We start from the raw sequence: 27,587 nt of genomic DNA, 5'->3' as shown, positions 1-27,587 counted from the left end.
AACCTAAAATGAAATCAACCTGCTTTTCACCTGAGTGAAAGAATACAAACAGGGGGTGTTTTGCTCAGTTCCAAAAAAGAAAAAAAAAAACAATTTCATTAAAATGACCTCCACATTATACAGCTTCAAAGTGTAATATAAAGTGTCTACCCTTTTGTTGTTGACAGTTTGTCTACCTATATATTGCACACATGCAACTCTGTTCAATTGATTTATTAAACGGGGATGAACAATATCAGTCTCCATTTTCTATGTAAAGTATTTGCCTCTTGTATGGATACATTAAGACTCTTTTTGTATACTATTGATTTACCATAAAAACAATTTTGGTTCTGTCATTATGAAAGTGAATCGCAGTAAGATCCTTAGAGCTGCATTATAAAACTGGTATTATTATCATATCCCTCACATGCAAGAACATAAAACATATATTCAGTTTAACTGCCAATTGTTTTAATTTGCCTGATCTGAGTCTGCTAGATATGAGCTATTTAAATTTTAATTTACTTTGAAATTGATTCATGCATCAAAGGATGTAATTAAATAGTACAGTCATAGTTGGACTGTCAGCCACAAATCTACATGGAATTTACTGTATCAATTTGTTATGCTGGCCTTTTGACAGATTGAATAAATTAACAGAAAGGGAAGAGCAATTTTCTTGTAAATAGATTGGCTAAATAAAATAATTTATATTTGACTGATGTGATTGTGACCTATTGATCAATTTCAGGATTAGAACCTGTTGGAAAAAGCCCTGAGAAAAATTGGTTATCATAATCCTCCATGAGTACATGCCTTCCCTTCAGGATACCTAGTCATCCTCCCACTCACAAATGAAGAAAGGGTTTCAATGCAATATAAGAAAACCAGTTGATTTCGTCTCCAAGACACAGATTACTGAACTCTATTAAAATTGTGAATTAGACTGTGCTGGGTGTGAATAAAAGGCAGAACTTTGGTAAAGGCAGAACTTTGGTATACAGTACATATATATATATATATACACTCACCTAAAGGATTATTAGGAACACCATACTAATACGGTGTTTGACCCCCTTTCGCCTTCATAAAGGGATGGACATGGTCAGAAACAATGCTCAGATAGGCCGTGGCATTTAAACGATGCCCAATTGGCACTAAGGGGCCTAAAGTGTGCCAAGAAAACATCCCCCACACCATTACACCACCACCACCAGCCTGCACAGTGGTAACAAGGCATGATGGATCCATGTTCTCATTCTGTTTACGCTAAATTCTGACTCTACCATTTGAATGTCTCAACAGAAATCGAGACTCATCAGACCAGGCAACATTTTTCCAGTCTTCAACTGTCCAATTTTGGTGAGCTCGTGCAAATTGTAGCCTCTTTTTCCTATTTGTAGTGGAGATGAGTGGTACCCGGCGGGGTCTTCTGCTGTTGTAGCCCATCCGCCTCAAGGTTGTGCATGTTGTGGCTTCCCAAATGCTTTGCTGCATACCTCGGTTGTAACGAGTGGTTATTTCAGTCAAAGTTGCTCTTCTATCAGCTTGAATCAGTCGGCCCATTCTCCTCTGACCTCTAGCATCAACAAGGCATTTTCGCCCACAGGACTGCTGCATACTGGATGTTTTTCCCTTTGCACACCATTCTTTGTAAACCCTAGAAATGGTTGTGCATGAAAATCGAAGTAACTGAGCAGATTGTGAAATACTCAGACCGGCCCGTCTGGCACCAACAACCATGCCACGCTCAAAATTGCTTAAATCACCTTTCTTTCCCATTCTGACATTCAGTTTGGAGTTCAGGAGATTGTGTTGACCAGGACCACACCCCTAAATGCATTGAAGCAACTGCCATGTAATTGGTTGATTAGATAATTGCATTAATGAGAAATTGAACAGGTGTTCCTAATAATCCTTTAGGTGAGTGTATATATATATATATATATATATATATATATATATATATATATATATATAGAGAGAGAGAGAGAGAGAGAGAGAGAGAGGGAGACACACACAAATTCAGGTAGATGGTTGCACATTAACGTTCTTCATAATTCATGATTTCAAACCACACAAGTACAAACCACGCATAGTCATTAAAGCCTGTCACACGCAGAGTCCCTTACCCCTGGGTACAGTTGGAGTGACAGGGGCGGCACTCTTTGTTGGCTTCAGCGTACTTGAAGATGAAGCTGCTTGCACCCTGTAGCCCATCTGGGCATTTATCTACGCAGTTGGGACCATCTTTGAAGTGTGCACATTTTACACACTGGTCAGGGCCCTGTAACATGGGTGGGCAGAGAAAACAGTAGGAAGTGAATGTAGAATAAAGGAAGTGAGTTGCCACTTACTAAAAACATTTGATTTTTTTTCAGCATAATATTATAGTGCAAGAATGAAGTGAATCTAGATAAGCATTTTGAACAGTCAGCTGATATCACTAAAGTATTTTGCTGTGTAAGGCCTTGAGATTTCAGAAGTTGGTTGATGTCTCTCACATGAATGCAGGAGAATCTATAGCCTGTTCTTGGAAAACTCCATAAAACCCTGAACTGTTGAGCTGCTGTAGTGGTTATTTATATAGGTGTCAGCTTCCACAGACAGGACTTTAACTGCCTCTCGAAATAAAAAAGAAAGAAAAAAAAACTCCAGGCCAGGCCTGGCTGATGCATCACTGGCTTATTCAGAAATATACCACTGTCCCAACAGTTTTGTCATTTCTATTCAGTCTGGCATAACCTTGGAGCTCTCATGCCAAAAAATGGAAAGTGTATCTTTAAATGCATGCCATTTGTTTCTATTTCCCCAGACTGGGTGACTTTCAAGATTACTTTGTAAACACGTCACTAAAATTCTAAAGATTTATATAAATGCAATTCCACCAATACCATTAAAGACACCTGATAGTACAAAACTATATCATAGGAATGCCATAAAAAAGAATAAATCTGTAAAAGAATAAATGTTGAATAAGAACAAATACAAATGAAAATAAAATAATAGAGAAAATAAATTTTTTTAAAAGAATGAGAAAATTAATGCTTTTCTTTATTGATTTTGATTTTACTTTAACCGTTTTGCCGTATTGCTTTTGCCATTTAGCTTTTAATTTTACCAGATTGCTTTTACTTTTACTGTGCTGCTTTTAGTTTTGTGGTATTGCTTTTAATAAAGGGACAAGCTGTCAATCAACTGGCTTTAGGCATGCCTTCATACCCAGGCTGAGTAATCAATTCCAGTCAGGGGCCTTGCTGGAGATTTTGGGCCCCATGAAAGCATATCATTATTGGGCCCTCAGTCCAGACCAATCCAGTTATTTTCCAAATTTTTTAGGGCCCCTGTCACTCAGGGCCCTTGGAATCATCTTAATCCCTTCCCCCCTTATGGTGCCCCCTAATTCCAGCACACATGAATCCTGCTTTCGACTTGTTTACCAATTTCCAATCTTGTGCTCAAAACAAAAATGGAAAAAATGGATACCAAGCGCACACATTCTGTTTTTTTTTCTTTTTTCATCTGGCACAAGAGGTGTTACCCTCGTATGTGACAAGTTACTTGTGGAAAACGCTTTACTTAAATTGTGGTCACGTTTTTATCAATTCCATCCCACGATATGTTGAAACTTGGGCATGTTATACTAAAGGCGCTTTCACACCGCAGAAACTTTTTCTGGAACCAGGGACTTTTGTCATGTTCACACCATAGGAACTCAGCACAATTGTAGTTCCTTGGCGGCAGTTCCGGAACCCTTTTAAGTACCTACTCCAGGCTAGGTAGTTTTCCTTCAAACACAAACTACTGGGGAGGTGCAAGGCAATAGGGAAAAAGCAAAAGCAATAGGGTAAAAGTAAAAGCAGTTTGGCAAAATGAAAAGCAACATGATAAAAGTAAAGTAAAAACAGTATGGCAAAAGCAATATGCTAAAATTAAAAGCAATACGGCAAAAGCAATATGCCAAAATTAAAAGTAATACGGTAAATGTAAAAGCAATCCAATAAAATTAAAAGCAATACGGCAAAAGCAATATGCCAAAATTAAAAGTAATACGGTAAATATTACTGTAAAGCAAAGAGAAAAAGCAAACACATTAAATAATATCATTAATTTTCTTATTCCTTTATTTTTAATTGATTTCCTTATTATCATATTTATTTGTACTTATTCTTTTACAGATTTATTCTTTTTTATGGAACTCCTATGATTCCATACAAAACATGTAAGCCAAAAAAATACTAGTAATATATATTAAAGAACGCATATTAAATAAATAAAAAATATATATTTTCAGTGTTTGCCACCTTTTTGCATTAATGCTTCTATAAACTCTCATGTATCTTGGATATGTTTTTCAGAAGTCCAGATTTATGTAAGTCACTATTACAAGTCATGAGCTGCCTGTATTATAAAATTGTGTATATTTTGTTTGTGTGTTTCTTTATATTTATTAAAGTGGGGGGTCTATTCTGTAATGTGTTTAATATCCATAATAGCCATATTTTACATCATAATCCAATGTGAGTACAGCATTAGAGATTCGGAATAATCTGCAAATAATATTTCTATCACAATGAGACTAAAGAAAAAAAAATTTTGAAATAATGACCATTTTCAACCAATGCTGCATACATGATGACAAAGCAAAAGTGGTTCAGAAATGATACAGTGCTTTCCTCAAGGGCTCAGTAGTTAACACTGTAGCCTCACATTTGCTATGTTTCTGCAGGGATACCACTGGGTACATATAAGGTACTGTGAACAGGTTTGACTAAACTGCGCAAAGTAGTGAATGTGTCGCCTTGTGATGGACTGGCAACCCATCCTGGGTGTATTCTGCCTCACGCCCTGTGTATTCTGGGATAGACTTTAGGCTCAATAGAACCCTGTACTGTACTGGATGAGAGATTATTGGAAATGGATGGTGTTCTTGAATTGATGAACAGTATATAAATAGATATGGGCGGAATGATGTTTCAGTATCCTAAAGCAGGATGTGATGGATAATTGATATGAATAATTTGTAATGGCCAGGAAAGACAACATGACCACCTTCAGTTAGGTTGAGATGTTGGTTCAAATGTGGTGATTTTTACCGGGCCGTGGCAGGTCAATGCGTTGTCCTCAACCTTTTCACATTGGCTGTCACACTCCACACACACAGAACCGTTGGCAAACTCGCGGACATCCCTGGTAACAGAGAGAGTGAAATAGAATTGTACTGCTTTTTCTGCTGTGGGATCCTATGCAGATTAATAACGGTGAACTGACTGGTGTATTATACTAAATCGTGTAGGACCAGTTGCCCCTTGGCTCTCTTTCTCAGTTGAAAGTGTTCCGACTGACTAACTTCACAAATTTCTTTTTTTTTTTCAGCGATCAATGTGCTTTAAATTAAACCAATCAGTGAAGTAGTTTATTCAAGTGGCATAAGTATTTAAGCCATGCCTATCTTCCCGTCTTCTCTGGGGTGTTACATTTTCCCTGATATTTTATAACAAGAAACATTCCCATCTGACAAAAATAAATTAAACTATAAAAAGCTGAACAACAACAGCCTGTAAATAAAACCTGCACCTTGGTCAATACTGCAACAAGTACATGCACAAACAAAGTGCTATTATTAATTGACAATTAAACTATAAATATGCTTTGTTTTGTAATGGATTGGGGATAAGAATAAAATAATTATTGAAATGGATTATCCATAAAAACAAAGTGTAACAATTAAGGTAAAGTAGAAAAAATAGTTTATACGTTGTTGAATGGGTCCTATTGTTCAAGCCTGCTCAAAGAAGCCAGCGGTCTTTGCCAGCAGGAAAATTAGACTTTTTTTTTTTTTGACTACGTACTGAGTGACAAAGGAAAAGATAATAACAATGAATAATTCCACGTAATGGAATTACTGTAGCACTCTTTTTATAGCAGTCTTTTATTTGTTTTTTTATGCTGAAAGAAGAAATTGAAATTGTTGAAACATTAGCTATTTGAAATAAATGAGATATTTAAATTTTTGTAACTAAGATATTGTAGAAGCTACATTAAGGACATCCCGTGGTATGGTTCATAGTAGGGCTATACATGTATGACCGTGTTTGCTGTGCCCCACCCCCCCAGGCTCAGCTGGCTGGACTGTGATAACACCCCCACATGCCTGGCTCCAACATCACGATTATCATCCAAGCTCACACAAGGGCACACTGCGCTTGTGATGTTGTCCCCTTTTTAATTAAAAAGGATCACTTTGGAAGCCAAAAAATGAAATCATTTTTTTGCCCTTTTTTCCTGTTCTGCTGGTTACCTTCCTCCTCTTGAAGAGTATTAGAGCATGTTGAAAACAGCAAAAAAAAAACAAACAAACATTGCCACAGAAACACAAGACTAGACTTGCTCAGTCTAGCATTTAACAATACAATGCACAATATCAGTTCCTTTGAGCAGTATTTCACCTCTTAACAATATTACAGTATTGTGATCAGTTTTGTAACATTTAGATGAATTTGTTTTACATATATCTGCATGGCTTTTGTTCTAAGGAGTACTTGCTGCCTTTGATTTGTGCTCCGCCTTAAATAAATTTATAATTTTGTTTTTTTTTCTTAAATAGCTCCTCCTTCCACATGTTCTTCACCCAAGCTGAGCCTGTTTGAGAGGGCTTATAGTTAATTAGTAATTTTATGACCATGTCACTACCGCATTTTAAAAAAAGGAGATTTCTGTTTAATTTGCTACACATTCTTGTCTGTTTTATAACATAAATCTATTCTCTTCTGTTGTCCCAGTGTTTTGGTGTTGAAGGCTTAAGTAAACCCAAGTATTTTTCTGTGTATTGTTCGTAGGATTTTGTACCCCATTGGCATATCTGTTTCAATTATGGTTGAAGTATTTTCATAAAATTAATTGGCTTATTAATAGGATTTATTGTCCTTAGTCAGCTGCCACTATGACCAACATCACCTTTGCTCTAATATATGTTGTGCAACATTCAGATAATGAAATACACTGCTGCTGATGTTTCTGCTCCTGATGGTTATGTGTTGTATAATGTAGCATGCTGACCCCTCATACAGATTGCAGAATTCCACACATTGGCGACCCCTCTTGAAAAATCGGCAGGACAGGCACTGGGCTGGCCCAGGACCCCAGCAGCCGGCATCAGAACACAGTGGGTCACACACCATCTGGTCCTGGGCTGTATGAAAAGGAAGACCTTTCCAGTAAGAACACACCAAAAACCAGAATGTATTAGTAGTTATGAAATTACAGTAGGCTAAAGCTGGTATACTCACTACATTCCTTTGGGTCACGGTTGTTGCGTATCAAGGCCTTCTGGCTGCCAGTTCGAAACAGGCGGGTCCAATTTACTGTGTTGTAATAGCAGAGTTGGCTGTTGTTGGTAATGTAGACATTTCCCGCACTGATCTCACTCAGGGACTGTAGCTGGAGGGAGGAGATCCACTGCTGCTTGAGGATCAACAGGGAGATTCCACTGAAGGGGGGCAAGAGGGCAACAAGAGTAAGATAAGGGTAGGGGAACATGGTAGGGGGTTGGAAAGGTGCATAAAATATGAGGGAAGTGAGAAGTAGGATGTATGAAAATATGGGGAGAGTGGAATAATATGGGGGATGGTTGAAAATGGTGGAATTGGTAAACAATGTAGAGGGAAGGAGAAAATAAGTGGGAACAGATGGAGAAAGATAGAAAAGGGGGGATGTAAAGTGAGGAAGGCGATGCAAAAAAAATCATAGAAAAAGGTAGGAGCCACAAAATACTGTAGTGGAAAAATAGAATAGAAGGCAAAGGTGATAGGATGCGAGAAAGCAAGAGATGAGGTTATTCAGTCTGTCAGCAATTATATTATATCAAACGATATTTTTGCAAAAGACATAATGAAGTCTGAGGTAGTAATGTGGGTAACAACTATGTAAGGATCATGAGCAAAGATAGATATCCTTCATAGAGAAATGGATATTAACTAAAGCTGCCAGCCATTCATTTGCTTATAAGTATGCTTTATGGGAGAGAGGCAGTGTGAACCAGACTGTGCCAAACTGTAGCTTAATACCCTGACCTAACATTAAATTATGGTTAATTATTTCTTATGTCTCAGGACACATAATGATATTATGATGTGTAGTGATTTTTTCCTGTAAGACCTTGGTAATCTACAGTTCGTTTCTTTCATATTTCTCACAATGATCATGCCAATAGTTGTTGCATTCTTTGGCCTACTAATTGAGGGAATATTTGATGCTACATTAATGTTGTACCTATAGACAGCCCTTCCTCCTATGATGGCCAGGTTGGAGAACACACTGAGATCTGTCATGTTCTCTGGCCAGGACTGGATATTCAGAAAACCTGGGAAAGGGGACAGGTATAAGCTCACTGGTTTGTTATTGCAGTCCATCCAAGATCCATGGCAACCAAACCAAACACATAATATGTTATGGTTTCAATGTATTATGTACAGAATCACAGAAATATAATAAATATAAATGAATAGAAATTACTTTTGCCTTGTCATGTAAATGGAAGCTATTAATCATTTTAATACATGTCATTATACACCTGGAAAAAAAGTAATTTACTTGAAATGACTGAGTGAGTCCTTTGAGCTGCAACCATGGTTACAATCATGAAAACCCTTTTCTAATTCATTTAACTTACATCTGTCATAGGGTATGTTGGACCAGGCAGGTCAGCTGTACAAGCCAAAGGACACTGAGCACTGAAACTAACACGATTAATATGCTTGCAATAACTACAAAGATCAGTCATAGCAATGCATGATTAATACTACACGACTAAATCGTAAGTCATAATTAATGTCATAAGCTGAAAAGCAGATTACTTCCTCAGTACCAGGAGTTCATTGTAATCCAGGCATTAAGAAAAGAAGGTCTATAGCAGAATGACATACATTTCACAGCAAATGTGATTCAAGGGTTATATTTGTCACATGCAAGGTATACAGTCAGACTGCCACCTGAAGGGAAACGCATGGTGGTCGACTGCTATGGATCACCATCGTGATTAATGTTTGTTAGAAAGTATAATGTAACTTAGTGATGGAGGTCAGATTCAGTAATTTCTGTATACTCCACTGCCCACAAAAGTCACTCAAAGGTTAAATGCAGTTTTGCCTCTCTGCCACAATTCCAACTACGACTAGGGGGTCCATTTCCTTTTTCAAAGATGGCAAGAGAAAATTTTAGATCATCTCTCACCTGTGATCTCCCTGACTGTGCGGAACACATTGAGCTTTTCTGGATCCAGTGCCTCAATGCCATGATACACATCCCTGGGAATTAAAAAAAGAGGTGACACATGGAAGATAACAACAGCATGTTCACACACCGTTATTTCACTGCTTTTGATGCTGGGCCTCAATCGCAAAAATAGTGTACAGATTTAGTGTACAGAGTTGGGCTGGAGTAGCTAGTGGTCTGGTGCAAAATCCCTGAATGTGTATGATATATGATTTTCGATTTCAGGAAGTGCAATGCTAATGACTCTCCATAAATGGCTCCTCTGTACAGTGTGGCTGTCCCCCCATGTTTACATATACAGACAGCCCCCAGATATTGAACAAGATGCATTCCGTAAGTCTATCTTTAAGTTGAATTTGTAGGTAAATCGGAACAACAATAATACAGTACATAATACTAATAATAATACAGTAATAATTAAAGTAACTATATATATGGTACTGTACTGTACCTCGAGCCGACTGACCACTGAAGCCACATAATGTTTTCAAGAGTATCATTGTGTATGATCTGTTTTGTATGTATTTTAAACCGTGGTCCTGAAGGAACACTGCTTTGCTGTGCTTTACACTATATAATGAATACTATATACTACTACTGAATACTATATACTACTTGAACATGGAATGAAGATCACTTTCCTTCACTTTCGGAGAGCAATTCAAATGAGGATTTATATCATGTTTACAAGAACTCATCAATACAACGTATTACAGTTCTACTATTTAATCAGAGAGAGGCCTGGTTTTCTGCCTATACGTAAAATTTTTCAATTTGACTGCCCCAAATACAAACTCAAGACTAAATAAATGCCACCATTAAAAGATCTATGAGTAAGTTAATTAAGGTCTACAGAGTGCATTGTGTCAAGCAAGGAAATCAAGGCCAACCCAACTGCAGCAACCGATGGATCGGAAGGTAAAATTCATTCTGAGAATCTCACACATTTCAAACCCAACAAAAACATCCTATCCCCTGTGTGGAGACAATGCAGCTAGAAATGGACAATGCAGATAGAAATGAGTCCCTCATCAGATTAACTGACTCTCATTGGGGCAAGATGCTGGAAATAACCAACAGAAAAAGGTATATGTGCATAGGGGCTGGGGAAACTGTGATATCGTGCTCGCAGCAGTCAAGATTGTGTTTAGCACAATCTTGTGTGGCCCTATAACATCGCTGCCACACATATTAATGTGGAGGCATTGTAATGAGAGTGGGGCTCCTCGGAAACTCAGAAGCTCCCATAAAGAGATGAGAGGGAAGGATTCTCACCCTTTGATGCCAGTGATGAGGAAGACTAGGTTGCCGTTGATCTTAGTGCAGTTGAGAAACTTATCAATGTTGCTTGAATCCACGGTCTGTGCTGTCTGTAGGCTGGCAGTTCCTATGCCATCACATGCTAGAATACAGACAAAAATAATGTTTTCATACAGTTTGATAGCTGTAAAGCAATAAGGTCATGAAAGAAACCGTGTATTACACTTGCCTGATAAAAATGTCCAGAAGTTGTGTGACACGCAATCGTATTTCATAATGTACAGTTAAGTAAATAAAAGCCATTTTCAATTAAGATTCATAAAAAATTCTTGCAATCAATCAAACGTAGACAAACAGTCTTTATTAATAAGTTCCCGACAAACATTTGTGGTGTGCTCAGCATTTGCCAACTATTTTCCAGTTCCAGCAACCTTTGTAAGATCCCCTAGCCAATTCTAATTTAAAATACAACCTACATAGTTGTATAAATATATCCACCTCTCTGAAAGCAGCACTCAAAAAATAGCATGATTCAGATAGTACGTACTGAATGAAAACCACTCAAACTGAGGCAAAATGATGAAAAAATGGGTACCTTTTGGGCATATATCAGTGCAGGGAATGCACATTTTGATGCGGTTTTCTTCCACCTCCATTTTATTGCTGGGACAGGCACGCACACAGGAACTGTGGTCTACAACAAAGTTATCTGTAACACAGCAAAAGCAGGATGCATCCATAGATCAACATGACGCATGTTAAATAAAGAAAAACCTGGTTACTTTCATTTTAATGCTTGTTAATAGTGGATAAACCAGATTAATCTCCAGAAATCAGTTCTTACATTGTAATGTAACTTACTCCTGCTTTAATTTTTATTTTGCCAAAAAATGGTTCAGGCATGCTTTAAAAGAAAGGTGCAGAAGATAGATAGCAGGCACTCAGACAGTGTAAGCATTGTTTCCCAGGTGTACTAAGTGCAAGAAGCATCTTGCTGTGTGTTCTCTAGTCACTGCTTGGCATGTGTGCCAGTAAACCTTATTATCATTACCATGTTCATAACTGCAGGTTAAACTGTTAAATGTAAGGTTAGACTTTAGACCAGGGGTCATCAACATGGTGCCCGCGGGCACCAGGGTGCCTCCAAGGACCACATGAGTTGCCCGCGGATCTGTTCTAGAAATAGCACAACTCAATAGTGAGCAGTGTCTAAAATTTAATGTTATCCTCTTGGCTATTCTTCTTTAATCACATTTGCATTTCTATGGATTTGAAAGTGACAATATCTAAAAAAAAGCATTTAAAACATGTTTATAATACATGATTTAAGAAAAGTGTATCAAACTGGTAGCCCTTCGTATGGCTGAGTACCCGTGACATAGTTCTCAGTTTCAAAAAGGTTGGTGACCCCTGCTGTAGACAATGCACTCAAAAAATAATCAAAATGCAGTTTTCCAATTTGGACAGTGAAGTTCATTTTCCTCCATGGCAGTAAAATTTGAAACAGGGGTGGCAGCACTCACGCGGACATTTTTTGACACAGAATGCCCCGTAGGTGTATTTTGCCTTGGGGTTGTGCTCCAGTTGGAAGGTTGTGGGGTTGTAGACAAAAGGCTGGGGGCACTGGGTGACACAGGCACCGCTGTCATTGAAGTTTGTGCAGGCCTGCGGACATAGGATGATGGTGCTTAGACAAACGGCAAATTGTGAAATGCTCCTTTAAGAGATTTTAGCAAAGATAAATGGTGGAGGTACTGTGGCTATATATAAACCATGCATTTCATGCATGTTTTGCCAGTAAGTGTAACATTTATCACCACCTGCATTGTGTATTTTCTATATCTCACTGCATGTGTGTGATTAAAATGGGGATAAAAAAAGATGCCTAAATTCAGAAGATGCATTTGTGATGCTTGTGATATCAAATCCAGTAAGTTTAGTTAGGTGAATAAGGTATATTCACAAATGCATCTTGAAATACATGAAATGCACTTAAGAACATTTCCTTATATCCTTGCTGCACATATAATTGAGTTCTATGTTAACAAAGTATTATAAGACACTATGTCAATCAGCAATACAACAGTATGAATCTGGAGAGGACACTGACTGTGCATGGGCACTGAAGCTGCACTGATTGACTGTACATGTGCTATTACTGGGGATCTGCTGACAGTGTGCTAACAGTGTGAGAGCTGTCACTTACCCAGCAGTGCATAATCAGTCACTGTACTGACTGTTGGTGAGCTATAACTGAGTTGGCTTTGGATATGGCATAGGATGCAGTCTTTACTCACAAAGCAGTCAGTGTCTTTGGGGCCAGAACAGCCACCAGCACACTCCCTGTGGCAGCAATCACTGACGTAAGGGCCAAAGCAGCGGCCATCACACTGCTCAGCACATATCATCTTCGTCACTGTGGAGAGAGACTAGCTGTCAGGGTCTGCCATATATGACGATGAAAATAAAACCTGAAACTTGATTTGTTGCCATTTTCTAATCTTTCCAGTGTATCATGTCTCATCACACCTGCTTCACCTGTCTGAGTCCAAATGGTAGGTGTGACTATGGAGAAGCAAAAGCCCTATAAAGCACATAGACATGGGGCCTGTATCACAAAGCTGGATTTCTTGCTTAGCCGATAATTTGTTTAAGGTAGTCCGGGCTAAATGTAAGTCAGTGTTTCTCAAACTGGTCCTCAGGGATAGTCTGGTAGGAAGCTGGGAGGGAGCAAAATGTGGACTGTCTGGGGATCCTTGAGGACTGGATTGAGAATCAGTAGTGATATAAGTGAACAAAGATAAAGTCCATTTAAACTGAGGTACCTTAAATCCAACAAGTTTTTTTGGCTAAGCAAGAAATCCTGCTTTGTGATACAGGTCACTGGCCTTTCATATGCAACTGCACCAAATGTAGCTCGGCAATGAACTGAAATGTTTCCTTGGAATCCCATCCTCTCAGTCAGCTCCCTTATAAGAGTGTAAAAGAGTTTAAAACCCTGCTCAAAGATGCACTATATGGACAAAAATATTGGGATGCCTGGTCATTACACCCACAGGAAGTTTTATGACATCATTATGGAGTTGGTCCCCCTTTGCAGCTATAACAGCTGCCACTCTTCTTCGAAGGCTTTCCACAAGATTTTGGGGTGTGTCTGTGAGAAATTTTGCCCATTCATTCAGAAGAACATTTGTGAGGACAGGTGGTGAAGGCCTGGCTCCCAATTTCCATTCCAGTCATGGTGGAACAGAAAAGGACCTTCCTCAAATTGTTCCTACAAAGTTGGAAGCATAGAATTGTCCAAAATGTTTTGGTATGCATTCTTTTCTGTTCCAGCATGACTGTGCCCCAGTGCACAAAGCAAGGTGTGTAAGAACTTGATTGGCCCTTACAGAACCCTGACCTCAACTCCATCAAACACCTTTGGGATGAACTACAATTTAGTTTGCGAGCCAGGCCTTCACATCCAACATCAGTACCTGTATGTATAGGCAGTATTTTGGTTTGTTTTGGTCATTTGTTGTAATAGATAGAAAAACAGACAGATGGATGGATGGATAGATAGAAAGATTCATGTATGACCTGAGGAAAACCTGGGAAGCATTTCAGCTAGTTGTTTTTTGTTTTCAAATCTAGGCAGGGAGAAAATTCTGTTTTACTAGCAGCAATAGGTCAAACCATCAAGGGTGATCAATCACCACAGTGCTCAGACTGCAATGTGGGCCCGTCATCTCAGCTGACAGAACATCAATGAATTCCATCATTGTGCATAGAAATGAAATGGCCCACTTAAAAAGAAATGACATGTCATCAAACAAATTACCAGGAAACTGCAGCAGTCAGATCTATTTACTATTTGACATTTACTTAAATATCCAAACTAGCAGGGTAGAAAAAAATCAATGTCATAAAGTACTGTATGCTGGACACCTTACATTTGCATTGGAAAATTCATAACCTGATACAGTTTAAAAAAAAGATGATTCTAGTGTACATTACAATGAAAAAGAAAAACATTCTTTGCTAGATTCTTTGAATTAAAAAACATTCCATAGAGCAATTTATATTGTGTTAAAGCATCTTATTGTATGTCTTGATGCGTCACAGTCTGATTTACATGCTTGTAGTAAATTATTTAAAAGATCAGATCAATCTTTGCACAAAGAGGCCTTTGTTAAAGCAGTGACATTTGTATAAATTGTATAAAAGTGAAAGAAAAAGTATAAAAATGTATAAGGTTTATAAGCTTTGAAATTAGGGTGAGGGAGAATATTAAAAAGACGACAAAAAATAAGGCATATAAAACATCCCTACAGCCCTGTAGGTAGAGACCAGAGTAGGAGATGCACTACTTAGGGAGCAACTTATTCCCTAGAAAACACAGAAATTCCAGCGGAGCTTGGATTAATCATATTTACAATTTAATTCACTATTTCAAAAATAAATTTGCTGGTCATTGGTTATGCAGTAATGTGAATACATTGCTTTTGAGAACGCACAATTATGTACCATTTAAAAATTAGGGGAAAAAAATCATTGTAGGCTACAGGGAAAAGATTTTGTGTCCTTTGCATGTAACAGTGATGTCCCTTAGGGGTCTAAAGACTTTTATAAGAGAAAATTATTTTTTTCTCTTCCTAAACTCCTACAAGGAATCCTGGTCAGCACCACTACTGGGTGGATTTAAAGGGAGAGAACCTAAAAATATCAGAATAGCTTCCCACATGGTAACTGATCCATCTGTCCATATATTTTCAATATCCACAAATAGAGTAATCAAAGTAAATTGGATTGTGTGGATGTGTTTGTGTATACATGCATTATTTTATAGTACATGTATTATTTTTATAGCATGACATAGTGTCTTAACAGCAGCTTGGCAGCTTCATACTGTGAAATCACATTTCCAGAGCTGCAGGTCATGGCTGCACATGGCCAATGCATATTCTCCCAATGTTCACATTGGCTTTCTCCAGATACTGCCTCTCACAGTCAAAAAACATGTGGTTTAGGTGAATTATTGTCTCTAAGTTGTCCAGTGTGTGCGGGCGTGTGCCATGTTATGGGCGAATATCCTATCCAAGGTGCTTTCCTGGCTTGCGTACTTTGTTTCCTTGGAAAGGCTGTAGGTCCATCCAGGATACGTAAGATGGATAAATGGTTTTGGAGGTAAATAGATTACGAAGGACTTAGCCATTAGAACATCATACATGCACATTACAGTAATTCTTTTGGGAAGTAATATGTCAAAATGGAAATAAGTCACAAAACAATGGAGTGTAATAAACAAAAACTCTAATGATAGTCATAATAGAAAGCATGAATCTTTGATCAACGAAGGCCTACTATCTGCCAAACGCCCAAACTTGGGCATTATGCAACCTAATAAAAGTCATTAAAAATTGTGCAAGTGTTGTTATAACTCAATTGTCAAGGGTACAACAGCTCACCTTCCATTAAGGAGGTTCTGAACTCAAGAGACTTGAGCTACACCTGCCTCTTCCTTGTTCCTGTACGTCTTCTTCTCTACAATGTCCTTCCCAGGTGCTTTAAGTGTATTTAATGTCCATGCATGAGTAACTAGAGTGTAGTGTATCAGTGAATTGCTGCTAAAGTGGAGTGTATGGATAGATTTGAAATGGTATCCCATGCAGAACACTCACAGGTCTGGCACTGGTCCTCCCGGGGGCCCCAGCAGCGACCGTTACATGTTCTGTGGCACCGTCCACCTATGGATACATCAAGCAGCCTGGTAAACTATATTATGTATTAGTCAGAGATAGGGAGCCTAAACATAATAATTCTCAAATACGAGTTAATAAAAGTCACACATATACATTTATATTATCATTTGTCTTACCTACTTCAGCATTTGCTGTATACTACAATGAGCGGATGCTGTTCATTGATTATTCAACAACATAGTGCCTTCAAAGCTTGTGAGAAAGATCTGGAATTTGGGACTGAACAACTCCATCTGCGAATGAATCTTGGACCTTTCTACCTGCCTGATCCTCAACACAGGAACCCTTCAGAGGTGTGTGCTCATCAACACAACACTAACAATGATGAAACTCCCTACAGATCATAATCAATATTTGCAAAATTAAGGGGATGATCATGCAATACAGGAAGAAACTGGGGGCCACTAGCATCCAGGGAGCTGAGCTGGAGAGGGTCATCAAGTTCATCAGAGTGCATGCACACCACTGACAGATTGGACTGGTCACTATACACTGACATTTTGATAAAAAGGGCACGCCTTTTCTTCCTCGAGAGGCTTAAGAAGTTTGTCATTGCTTCTGAGATTCTCACTAGCTTTCACAGGTACACTGACCATCTGGTATAGCAGCTGTACCACCAGGGACTGTAAGGTGGTGAAAGAACCTCAGACTATCACTGGGGGCAGGCTCCCAGCTCTAGAGGACATTTAAAAAAAGAGAAGTCTTTGCAGAAAGCCCACAGAATCATCAAAGACCCCAGTCATCCCAGGCATGGACTATTTACCTTCAAGACTGGCAGCCGATATTGCAGCTTCCAGTCTACAACCGGAAACCTGGACAGAAGCTTCTGTGCTTGTGCTATCAGACTGTTAAAAAACCGAAAGTTCCAGATGGACTGCATCCCTTAACACTGATCTACACACCACTCACTCTCATTTGCATTTATCCTAGTATTCCTCAATTCCATTTTGCACCGTTGGCAAATGTTTACTACACTATTTATTTGCTATTCAGTATTATTTATCTAATAATTATCACTGTCTCTTTCCTTCCTTCCTCTTCCTCATCTTCAGTACCTCACCAATAAAGCTACTGTTCATGCAAGGAAACACAGAAAAAGCTGGACCAGCTGTGTTTCCTAAAACAATCCTTCCTTTATCCTTTATCCATCCATGCTTCCACCTATCCTTGCATCCACCCATCTTAAGACTGCTTCTTCGGCTAAGTGTCACAGTGGCAGCAAGGCAAGAAGGTCAAACCTGACCTCTCTTTCCAAAGCCATCGATTCCGGGACCTTCTGGGCATCCCCAGGCATTCCCAAGATAGCTAGGAGACATATTGTCCCTCCAGTATGTCCTGGATCCACCCTGGGGCCTGCCAGTGGGACATAGTCAGAACTGCTCCCTTGGAAGCTGACCAGGTGGAAATCCAGAGAAGATGAGCAGTATCATGGTCTAGAACTATCTATATTTACCAGAAGTGTTATTTACCAAATTCATCTCCACCCGATTATCATAGCATATGTCAAAGGCTTGCCCAGCTGAAGACTGATTTGGTGGTTCAGCAAGATAACAACCCAAAACACACCTCAGGAGAGGAATCCAAAAGGGAATTTCCAGTTTTCTTGAGCACTGCTTACAATTTATGTTTTGCCATTTATACTTTAAAATGCATTTTTATTTTTTTTCTATGTAGGTACTGGAAAATATATAATGTAAAACATTATGAATCCAACTTTGCAACAAGGGTAACCAAGCCACTGACTGGTCCTGTATTTTAAATTTACGTCTGCAGATTGTTGTCTACAGATTGCAATATATTGGCACCATTATTAGGGATACTTTTATTAGCCAACATACTAAGCTACTTAGGAGGAACATTGGATCTTTTAGCCTTATTATTTTAGTTTTCATGCATGAGGTGTTTATAAAACACAGAAATTAAAACAATAGATGACAACTTAATATGAATGTCCAGTATATGAATTGGCAATCATAATGTAACTTAATTACAATAGAAAAAAATAGTTATTTTACAAAGCATCCATGACTGTTTCTCCCAGTAAGGGTCATAGTAAGTTACCACAGTAATATCATTTGGACATGTCTTTACCTCTAGATCAGGAGTCGGCAACCTGTGGCTCGCGAGCCACATATGGCTTTTTGACCACATGACTGTGGCTCTTCTCAGAATGATAGCTGCATTCACATTTTTATGTCTTAACATCATTATGATAAATAATTTATCTTTACGAAAGTATTATATATGGGTTAATATTATTTTTCATTTAGATATTTCTTTAGTTATATGTGAATGAGGGAGTCCGCTTCTTAACTGCATAATTTACATCTTCCTCAAAGTCATTCACTAAAACAAGATTACTTTTCTGGTTAAATGGTATGCTTTCCTGAGTTTTCTTACGCACCTGAGATTGGATGTACGCTTCAACATTTATTGGGATTCCTAATTCTTTCATATACTTTTTGTAGTAAATCGTCACCACGCCTTCCCAGATCTTCATAAAAATTATTATATTTTCTCCGATTTACATATAATTGCCAGCTGATGAGTTGTGACTACATTTGCACTGTTCGTCAGCACAGCAGTAGTGAAGGAGAGTGAAGGGCAGATGACTGCAGAGCCGAACGAAAGAAGGGATGAGGGTGAAGACTATCTCTACAGAACTGAACGATGTTGTAATATTAGTCACCTTTGCGCTGTTACACGTCCGAGTGATTTAAAACTGAGATGTCCCCCGAAACTGGTTTTCTTTATTTTTTTGTAAGTACTTGAACTTGAACTTTTGTTTTTGTGTTAAATGCATATGTGCCCCTAACACATTAAAAAATCGTATCTCAAACCCCCTTCTCTAACCATTGCGGCTCATTGTAAATTTTGGTTCAGATATTTAGGAAAAAATGGCTCTTTGCTTTAAAAAGGTTGCCGACCCCTGATCTAGATAGTGAGTGAGGAGACAGATCAAAGCTTTCCTGCTGACTGAAACACATCAAAGGACTTTCACTGACATCACTGAGGACCTTGTAATATGGTATCAGTTGGCAGTTATCTGGACACCAAAGAATATTCTGCAACCATCATAATGAACTGCAGAAAAATCTATAACATTGGGAAAGAAAGATTCATATACACTAGACTATATATAAAGGATTATATGGTAAAGCTAGTTTTATATTTCCATGAGCACTTTCTGAACACTACATAGCTGTAATCCAGCCAGTAAACCTGTTTAATAATGTTATTTTCCTATTATTAACCTCTAAAGCAGTAATGCAGTAGGCATATTTGTTCATTTACAGTAAGGGAATGAAGTGGTTGTTTGGGTATTTTGACATTCATGGTTCTTATATAAAGATCAGTTAAGAGGCAACTGTCCTTGCAATGGTTGCCCAATTAAATTTTAGTTCTCAGGTGGCAATAATCTTAAAAATATTTGTTTTATTTTTATGAATAAATAATGAACTTTGCAATTTATTTGACCTTGTTTTTAAAATTAAATGAATAAAAATAAAATGCCACTGATAAACTGAACATTCCTTTCTTCTGTATCTGTTTACTAACTAGTAAATACAAGATAAAGTATTAGCTGTAACCTGAGGCCAATTAAATCATCCAAAGTGGCTAAATTGATGGGCAGCTCTTGAGTGAAGCACAAGGGGTACTCACATCCCGCACTGCTGTTTGTGGGCACCACCAGCAGCTCAGAGCGGTAGTTCTTGACGATGTCTTGCCAGTGAATTGTGTCAGCATGGCACAGGAACTTGTTTTGGTCCACATAGATGCCACCGTTAAGGATCTCTGTGGGATGAAAAAGGCCTTTTAGTACGTGAAACCAGGGGAGCGGCTGCTATTACAATTTTTACAGTTTTCTTCTTCTCATGTCAAGGTGATATTGAATCCATCCAAGCATTAGTCATCTTGAATTTGACTCTTGGCCTGCATTTGTAGACATTTATCAGTGATAGGCTGCAGAAAATTAATTAATATAGAACTGGCATTAACCTGACCCAAGTAATGGCTGGATAAAAGATAAAAACCAACACACAGACCTGTCATTCATTTGATTTTTCAGATGTTTAAATCTAAAAATATAAATAGCTTCCTAATTCTAATCCTTGCTGCATCTAAATTCTGGATTTGAGCTCTGGCTGCATTATTATCAATAATGAGATAATCCTTCTGTTTAAATTTGTAAAATGTAAATGATTTACACTGCATTATTTAAATCAGTATTTGTTTATTCTTTCTGTCTTAACTGTAGTAAGAAATACTACAATCTCTCGATCCTTTAAGTACAGCCCCTGTGATTATAACATCAATAAAAAAACAAGGAATTACAAATAATTAATTCATTTATTCAGATCTATACCATATGTCCTACACAGGGTCATGTGCTTCTGGAGCCTATACCCTGGAAACAATGTTACAGTTTGCATGCTGGGGTCAGGTTTGCTATTATGATACAAATGTTCTTAGAAAGTTGTACTGTATTACATCATGGCAAAATCCAAATAGAAGCTTATAGTAGGTTTGAATAAATAACATGCCTGTCATCCAAGAAAAGCTCTATTTAAAAAAAAAAATGTTTTGCTGTGAGTCTATGTCCATGATCCTGCTACTAATTTTGAACAGTCACCCTAAGGGTCCTGCTTTGAGCCTTTAACCTGTTGCTTTAGTTAGGGTTTCTGCCCTTGTTGTGGGAGATCACAGAGTGCCCCTGGTGAGAATGGTACTGTATGCGTGTGAAAGCACTCCTCCCACGCACCAAATATACAGATAATAATATTTACGAATATACAGTACTGCACAGGCTTAGACTGTCAAAGACAATTGTTGAAACAATCTTTATGTTGGTATTAAACTGTGATTATATCTGCTAAAGTGTGCAAGCCTAGCCATTTCAAAACCTCTTCTGAAGCCATACTAGAATTTGCAGTTACCATTCAATATACCAGTGTATTTTTTGACTCGACCATTAGCACACCTTGTTTGGCTAATCAATACCTCATTCAGTTATTTAACTAAATAAGTTCATTGATTAATTGAGCTGGTACATGGAATGGTTGGGGTGCCCTTGAGGAGAGGAATTGGTGTTCATGTATCAAACAAGATATCTTTAGAGAATTGAAGAAATTCATGTTACTTATTATTGCGTCACAGTTCATCAAATATTTTTCTTAACCAAATATATACACTTACTACTCACTACCAGAGCAACAACTACCGTCAACAATATTACATTTGTGATTGACAGATTCCAATATATATAGACCCAGTTTTCTCCGTTTATTGCCAGAGACAAGTGGAAAAATTTATAATGGTTTTCCAGAGGCATAATAAACAGGTTGTTAAAGGTATTAATTATCCTTCTGTTTAAATTTGTGAAATGTTATGTTTGTGCAATGATTTATATTGTATATTTTGAATCCATATATTTATTATTATTATTAAATTAATAATATAATTTATTAACTGTCGTAAAACTAAACTGTCTCAAACTGTCATTGACTTTATGAAAGTTCCACTCTCAGATCTATTGGCAATTTTCTAAAAATTTCCCATGTCCCTGAAACCCTAAGCAATAAGCAAGAGCAGAAACAAAGAGATACAGTGTTTGCCACTACATCTTTAATATGATTTTTACAATATTTTATTTATCACAGTAAATAAAGTGGAATGTATGGTACAGTAAGGCCCAATCCCAATTCTACCCCTTACCCCTACACTTACCCCTACCCCTCCGTTTGGCGCGTTCACGTGTAGGGGTAGGGGTGTCTCAATTCTCTTTTGATTGGAGGGGTAGGGGTAAGGGGAAGGGCTAGATAGCCCTCGAAACGAAGATTTTTCGGGACCTCACTTCAAACGAAGGGCTAAGAGAAATTTACAACATGGCTGCCCACTCGAGCAAGCAGACCCATAAATGTTAAGTAATTTTTGCCATTAATAAGGATTTTTATGACATTTTTTCATTACATGTATATTACCATCAATCTTGTGTTTGTGTTTACGGTGATGTTCTGTAAAGAAACGTTTGAAAAAAATCGCTAAAGTTTGCTTGCGGATAGCACTGATTGCACAATATTAGGAAATATATTTTTATGTCATATAACGTTACCCGGTAACTGACTGCATGTTGTAACGCGTTGTTTTGTTTTGCTTACGGCCATATGTGTACATGTAAATGAACGGTGCTTACACTATTCGTACTTATTGCAACATGACAACATTTTTGTAAATTATATTCTGTATAGGGACAGCTGAGGAAACCCGAAGGCTCATACGTTTTCAAGGTGAAAACGAACATCTGTTTTTAAAGTCCAAATACGGCGCAAAAAAACTTTGGGAGTGAGTAATCTTTACATGCTACGATGCTGACGGCGACATCTTGGAATTTGTGATAAACATCGGAGCATGTCCTCTGACGTAACGTTAGGAGGTAGTGACAATGGATGATGACGTATAACAGTGTAGTAGTGGTGTCCCATTTCTTAGGGGAAATTTTTTAACCCTACCCCTTTCCACTTCATTTCAAGGGGCAAGGGGAAGGGGTGAGGGGTAGGCAAAGGGGTAGAAAATAGAATTGGGATTGGGCCTAAGTCTTCGGTGATGCTGTAGAAAGCAAAACTCAAGCAAACAGCTGCATTAAGCTTTTTTTTATTACATCTAAAATATGCAAAGACTAAATATATGACAGGCCATTCTGTTTTCATTAACTTTTTGCACAGTATATTACTGAAACAAAGGATTTTGGAATGGCCAATTTGGAATCTCTTACAGTGAAACCTGAACAGTTTGTAGAAGACAATGTATTTAGTTTCTTCTTCTAACAGAGAGAAATGCGTGGGATTAGCACTCCCACACACCAGCAGGTGTCTGTCTGCCAGGTCTGTGTGCATGGTCCCTATCCCATAACTACTCTCTACATCTAGCTCAGCATGCTGGGATCTGGATCGGCATTTGGCACCACACAGGCAGCCTGACCCACTTCCCTACTAGCAGAATTGGCAGCCAGCATGCCAGTATCTGGAGCAGGTGTCGCCATTTTGGCAAGAATGAGGAGTCAGGGGGGTGGGTGTGACCTTATCATCGGGGCTCCAGATGTGACCTGGGCAGCCATTGGTGGTGGGGGGCACCGTTATCCTAATTCTTTCTACAGCAGTCTTATCACTAACAAACATATGTGTGGGGATCTAGTAAAACATTACTGACTTTTACAGCAAAACAATATTTAATAGTTGTTTAGTAGAACTTAAAACTAGGTAACTACCTGGATATTTTACTTTAGAAAGCTGGATTAAGTACTTTTCTAAAAGGCTACAAAATAACAATATTCAAAGTTAAAAGGTGGGTATTTTAAATCACTCTGATTATAAACAGAGATTGAACCTGAGCCCTAACCACAGACGTTTGTCTCTTTTCCTAGTACTTCTGCATCTTGCATTGCTAATCATTGCTAATTCAGGGTACTCTGGTTTTGATTGTTAATTTTGTACTATCCCCTGTGTCTGAATACCCGTAAAACTCAATTTCCCATAACACATCGCAGACTTCTTACTTCAGAAAGAACCCCCACTTACAGTTACACACTAATGTTTTCTATCACTCCCTCTCTTTCATTCACTAGTTCTGCTCAAACCCAACCAGCCATGCCTGACTGGCATACAACATAGATACAGGTTTCACTGCAGGAGAGTTGAAGAGGCAGCCTGACATTGGAGCATTAGATTGATTCGCTTTAGGTTTTCATTTCCCTTCCTCAGATATTGTTCTCTGTGCCTTAAAAAAGCATGTGCAGGATCTGACCTTAAAGATTATCCACTGTATTTTTTATTAAGGGCATGGAGCAGAATGGGACCATAGTTCAATTCACTTGACTAGTCCAAAAAGTCTAATAAGTAGAGGTGGTGTGTGATTCAGCTGTGTTTGCGATCAGATTGTCGCTAGTTCAAATCCTGGGGGCAGCAGAGTGATTTCATCAATTGCTGCAGGGACTGGTTGTCCTTGATTTCTCAAAAAAGAGGAATTAAAGTAAAACATAAACATGAATGTAAGTAAAACATAAAATCTGGAAACAATAACAGGTGACTAATTGGTAATTGACAAATTAATAAAGTACAATCACATTCTGCAGGTGGACTTCTTACACAAGTAGACTGTTGGTTTTCTAAAGTAACTTTAAGAATAGCAAGCATTTTGGAATGCATTCTGTACTAGTATTATATATAAGTTTGTAAGAATAGGTGTACTAGCTTCTGTGATAGCAAAGTTTCTATAAGATGCCACTTTTGGACCAGGCAAAATGTATTGGTCTGGTTACAAGGAATGTCCAGAAGGCTGAAGGCTACAGATTGTGCACCACTCCTGTTCTTCCTAGTTCCTGCCAGCAGCTTTGGCAGTTCTAAGCCCTTCAGCCGATGGCTCTGGTACCTGTGGTGCTGTCGGCTCTAGCAGAGCACCTGCAGAGTGAGGCAAGGACCCTGCCAGTAAGCTGCCACTTGCTAAATAAGAGCCGTCCTCTACCAAGTTATGAGGACGTGCTTTACACCCTGGGTTTTATCACTGGGTTCCCAATAAGACAACATCTCTTCTCAAAGCTGGAAGAGTACAGTGTGAAAGAAAAGAAAAAATGCATGAAGATCACATTTCTGTACAATGAGTTTAGACTTTTATAACTGAATATAATTACTAGACTGTGATAATGACCTATATGTTATAGTTGTAATTATACAATCTCAGAGTTGGCATTTCATTGAGTATCATTTTTCTCTGAATATTATACAGAATTTCAGTGGGATTATTGGAAGATCCAGGTAACCCAAGCACGTTCTTCCACAAAATATGAGGAACACACGCATGCTCTTACTAAAATTCAATGACTTCCAATTTAAAAAATAATTAGTTTCATTCTTTGTCATACAATGACAAATTAGTTAATCAAGGAATCCAGGTGACCAATCACAGACAATAAGAAGCCATTACCACACATCAGGTCTGTTAGATGATACACGTAATATCATACACCATGGATTGTGTTAGAGTTAGAAAGAACATAGAAAGTTAGTATGATTCCTCATTGATAGCAGAATCACAACTCCACATTTATTGCAGAATTTTTATTGCACGAGTACTACTTGATGTTTATACTGACTAAATACACCTTCAATACAGGGTCATGGTGATCCTTATGAGAGAAAGAGCATGTATGAGACACACCAGGCAAAATTCCAGTCCATCCCAAGACACACACAACTTGTAGACACCAGATCAAACCAACATTTGACCTTTACCCAGAACACCCACCAAGCAGGGATTGGGAATTCAACCCAAGTCTTAAGTTATAAGGTTATGCTTGTTCCCACTCTGCTACTTGCAGCCTTTATACTTCTTGAACTGATTCACTTTTTGAGTGATATGCAATATAACCGTGAACTTAAACCAATAATTTTATTATTTTTATAACAGTATCATAAACTTGTGAGTGTCGCCAAGAGTACTAGCCTTGTTTGCCACGTTTGTCAATGTACCTGTAGAAAACAGGAATTTCCAAAACAACGGAAAGAACCATGACTCAACCCAAGGAACAAGCACAGCAGAGGGGCCTGTTACTGACACGTCATAACCAATTTACCACAGATATCATCATCAAAAGCATATGATAGGTTGACAGCTTTGTTTTCTAAGCATTTCCTGCGAAATTTTTCAAAATAATTTGTAAACATGCAAGCTACATCCCTGCCAATAAAAAGATATTAGGTAACACTTTATTTGACGGGGCACAATAAATAGCATTATATATACAATTATTGTAATGTATTAATTAACCACAAACTAAGTCTTAGTTTCATACTGATCGCATGTTAATTCATCATTAATGAATTGTGAAGCATCTTTTATCTCAGCAGTTACTATAATTGTTAGTATATCTGTTAATTCTGTAAACATTTGTGACCTACTGAAGGAAAAAGTAGTGAATAACACACGTTAAGTACTGATCTTATATTTGTTCATCATTAATGCATTGTGACTCAGCTAGATTTGTTCATGATTCTTTGTAATTTGTACTTCAGTAGTAACTGAGTTATTACTAAGTATTTGTGCCCAGTCAAGTATTGTGCTACAAGATGGGATTATCTTGTATATCTATTATAATCATATATAATTATTATTATTCTCAAAATAATATGTATATTAAAAATAATAAGCAGAATGTGTCAGTTTTCTGCAGTTAACAGTGGTTTTAATCTTCTAAACTTCTACAGTTCTCCTGGATATTAAAGTTAGGAATTTAGACATCAGACCTAGGTTTCAGGGTGAAATAAACAGTACCTCTTTAATATTTTTGTACGTTAACTGCTTAAATGCCATATTTGGCCACATGAATGGATAAAGTGTAAAGGTGTGACTGATGTAAGTATTTGGTAAGAAAACATGCAAGTCAACATAATAACATCTAAGTTAGAGGCACTTCCTTAAATGCAGTACCTCAGTAATGACACTGAGGCCTTTTTACAATGAACATGAGCTATGTTGCTTTGTGAAACAGATTCAGTTGTGCCTTTTAACAGTAAACCTTTGCTACCAAGCATAAAACTTAGATAAGAAGCCCATTCATTCAAAACTTCACATAGGAATATTGAGATTAGAAAATCTAACAAACATTTCATATTAAATAAAAAAAAAATAATTGCAGGTGCAAGTAAAAGGCTGCTTAAATTCTTGCCTTAGAAGATTCACAGGGCAGGACGAGTTGTGATTTCATTTGTCTTATTTCATCCTCAAAAGAGTCTCAAAGGCTGATGTTATATACCCATGCAAAATGGTGACTGGGGGCACAAGAATTGTGAAAGTGGAAAGGAAGGATCTCCACCATAAAGGCAATTGTGCTGAAGGCAAATTGATTAAGTTCTTTATCTTCATGATGAAATTAGTTGCAATGAATGTTTATGAAAAATGGCCCAGATTAAAGGATTATGGAATTCTCTGAAACATAGAACATCTTCTTCACTAGGAATAAAATAAAATTAAATCAAAATTAGGCATTAAGAAGGGTATTTTATCTATCTATTTCATCTTGTTTTTATCTAAACCATGTTAATGTCTACCTCATGACTTTTATCGTGGACTGTTAGAGGATATTAAAAAGTCGGAAGATGGAGAGGGACTAATGTGCAACCTCCTTAGCCCCCCTCTCTCTGACCATAAACAACTGGCACTTTTTACTTGGATACACACTGCAACCCCGTCACCTACGGCACGCTGCCTAACACACAGTCTGCACAAGAATCACAAGAAATTTGTGAATTACAGACTAAAGGTAACATTTACAGTAAT

The 27,587-nt window shown here is 37.9% G+C and overlaps 1 protein-coding gene across 4 annotated transcripts in view; it reads right to left on the bottom strand.

Moving 5' to 3' along the window:
- Nucleotides 1-27,587, bottom strand: part of LOC111851594 (receptor tyrosine-protein kinase erbB-4-like) — a 198,291-nt gene that overhangs the window by 35,152 nt on the left and 135,552 nt on the right. For all 4 annotated transcript variants that reach the window (XM_072715254.1, XM_072715263.1, XM_023826641.2 and 1 more), the window contains 12 exons: nt 19,923-20,054; nt 16,179-16,244; nt 12,813-12,931; nt 12,039-12,180; nt 11,111-11,224; nt 10,531-10,657; nt 9,214-9,287; nt 8,254-8,344; nt 7,272-7,471; nt 7,042-7,174; nt 5,079-5,172; nt 2,115-2,269 (listed from right to left, as the gene is read on the bottom strand). In XM_072715254.1, the coding sequence (XP_072571355.1) occupies nt 2,115-2,269; nt 5,079-5,172; nt 7,042-7,174; nt 7,272-7,471; nt 8,254-8,344; nt 9,214-9,287; nt 10,531-10,657; nt 11,111-11,224; nt 12,039-12,180; nt 12,813-12,931; nt 16,179-16,244; nt 19,923-20,054 (1,447 nt within the window). The remainder of the gene's footprint in view (nt 1-2,114; nt 2,270-5,078; nt 5,173-7,041; nt 7,175-7,271; nt 7,472-8,253; nt 8,345-9,213; nt 9,288-10,530; nt 10,658-11,110; nt 11,225-12,038; nt 12,181-12,812; nt 12,932-16,178; nt 16,245-19,922; nt 20,055-27,587) is intronic.

This window comes from Paramormyrops kingsleyae, chromosome 1 (genome assembly GCF_048594095.1).
Source record: "Paramormyrops kingsleyae isolate MSU_618 chromosome 1, PKINGS_0.4, whole genome shotgun sequence".
Classification (NCBI taxonomy): Eukaryota; Metazoa; Chordata; class Actinopteri; order Osteoglossiformes; family Mormyridae; genus Paramormyrops; species Paramormyrops kingsleyae.
The sequence above is the reverse complement of the archived record's forward strand: the minus strand, read 5'-3'. Positions and strand labels throughout refer to the sequence as shown.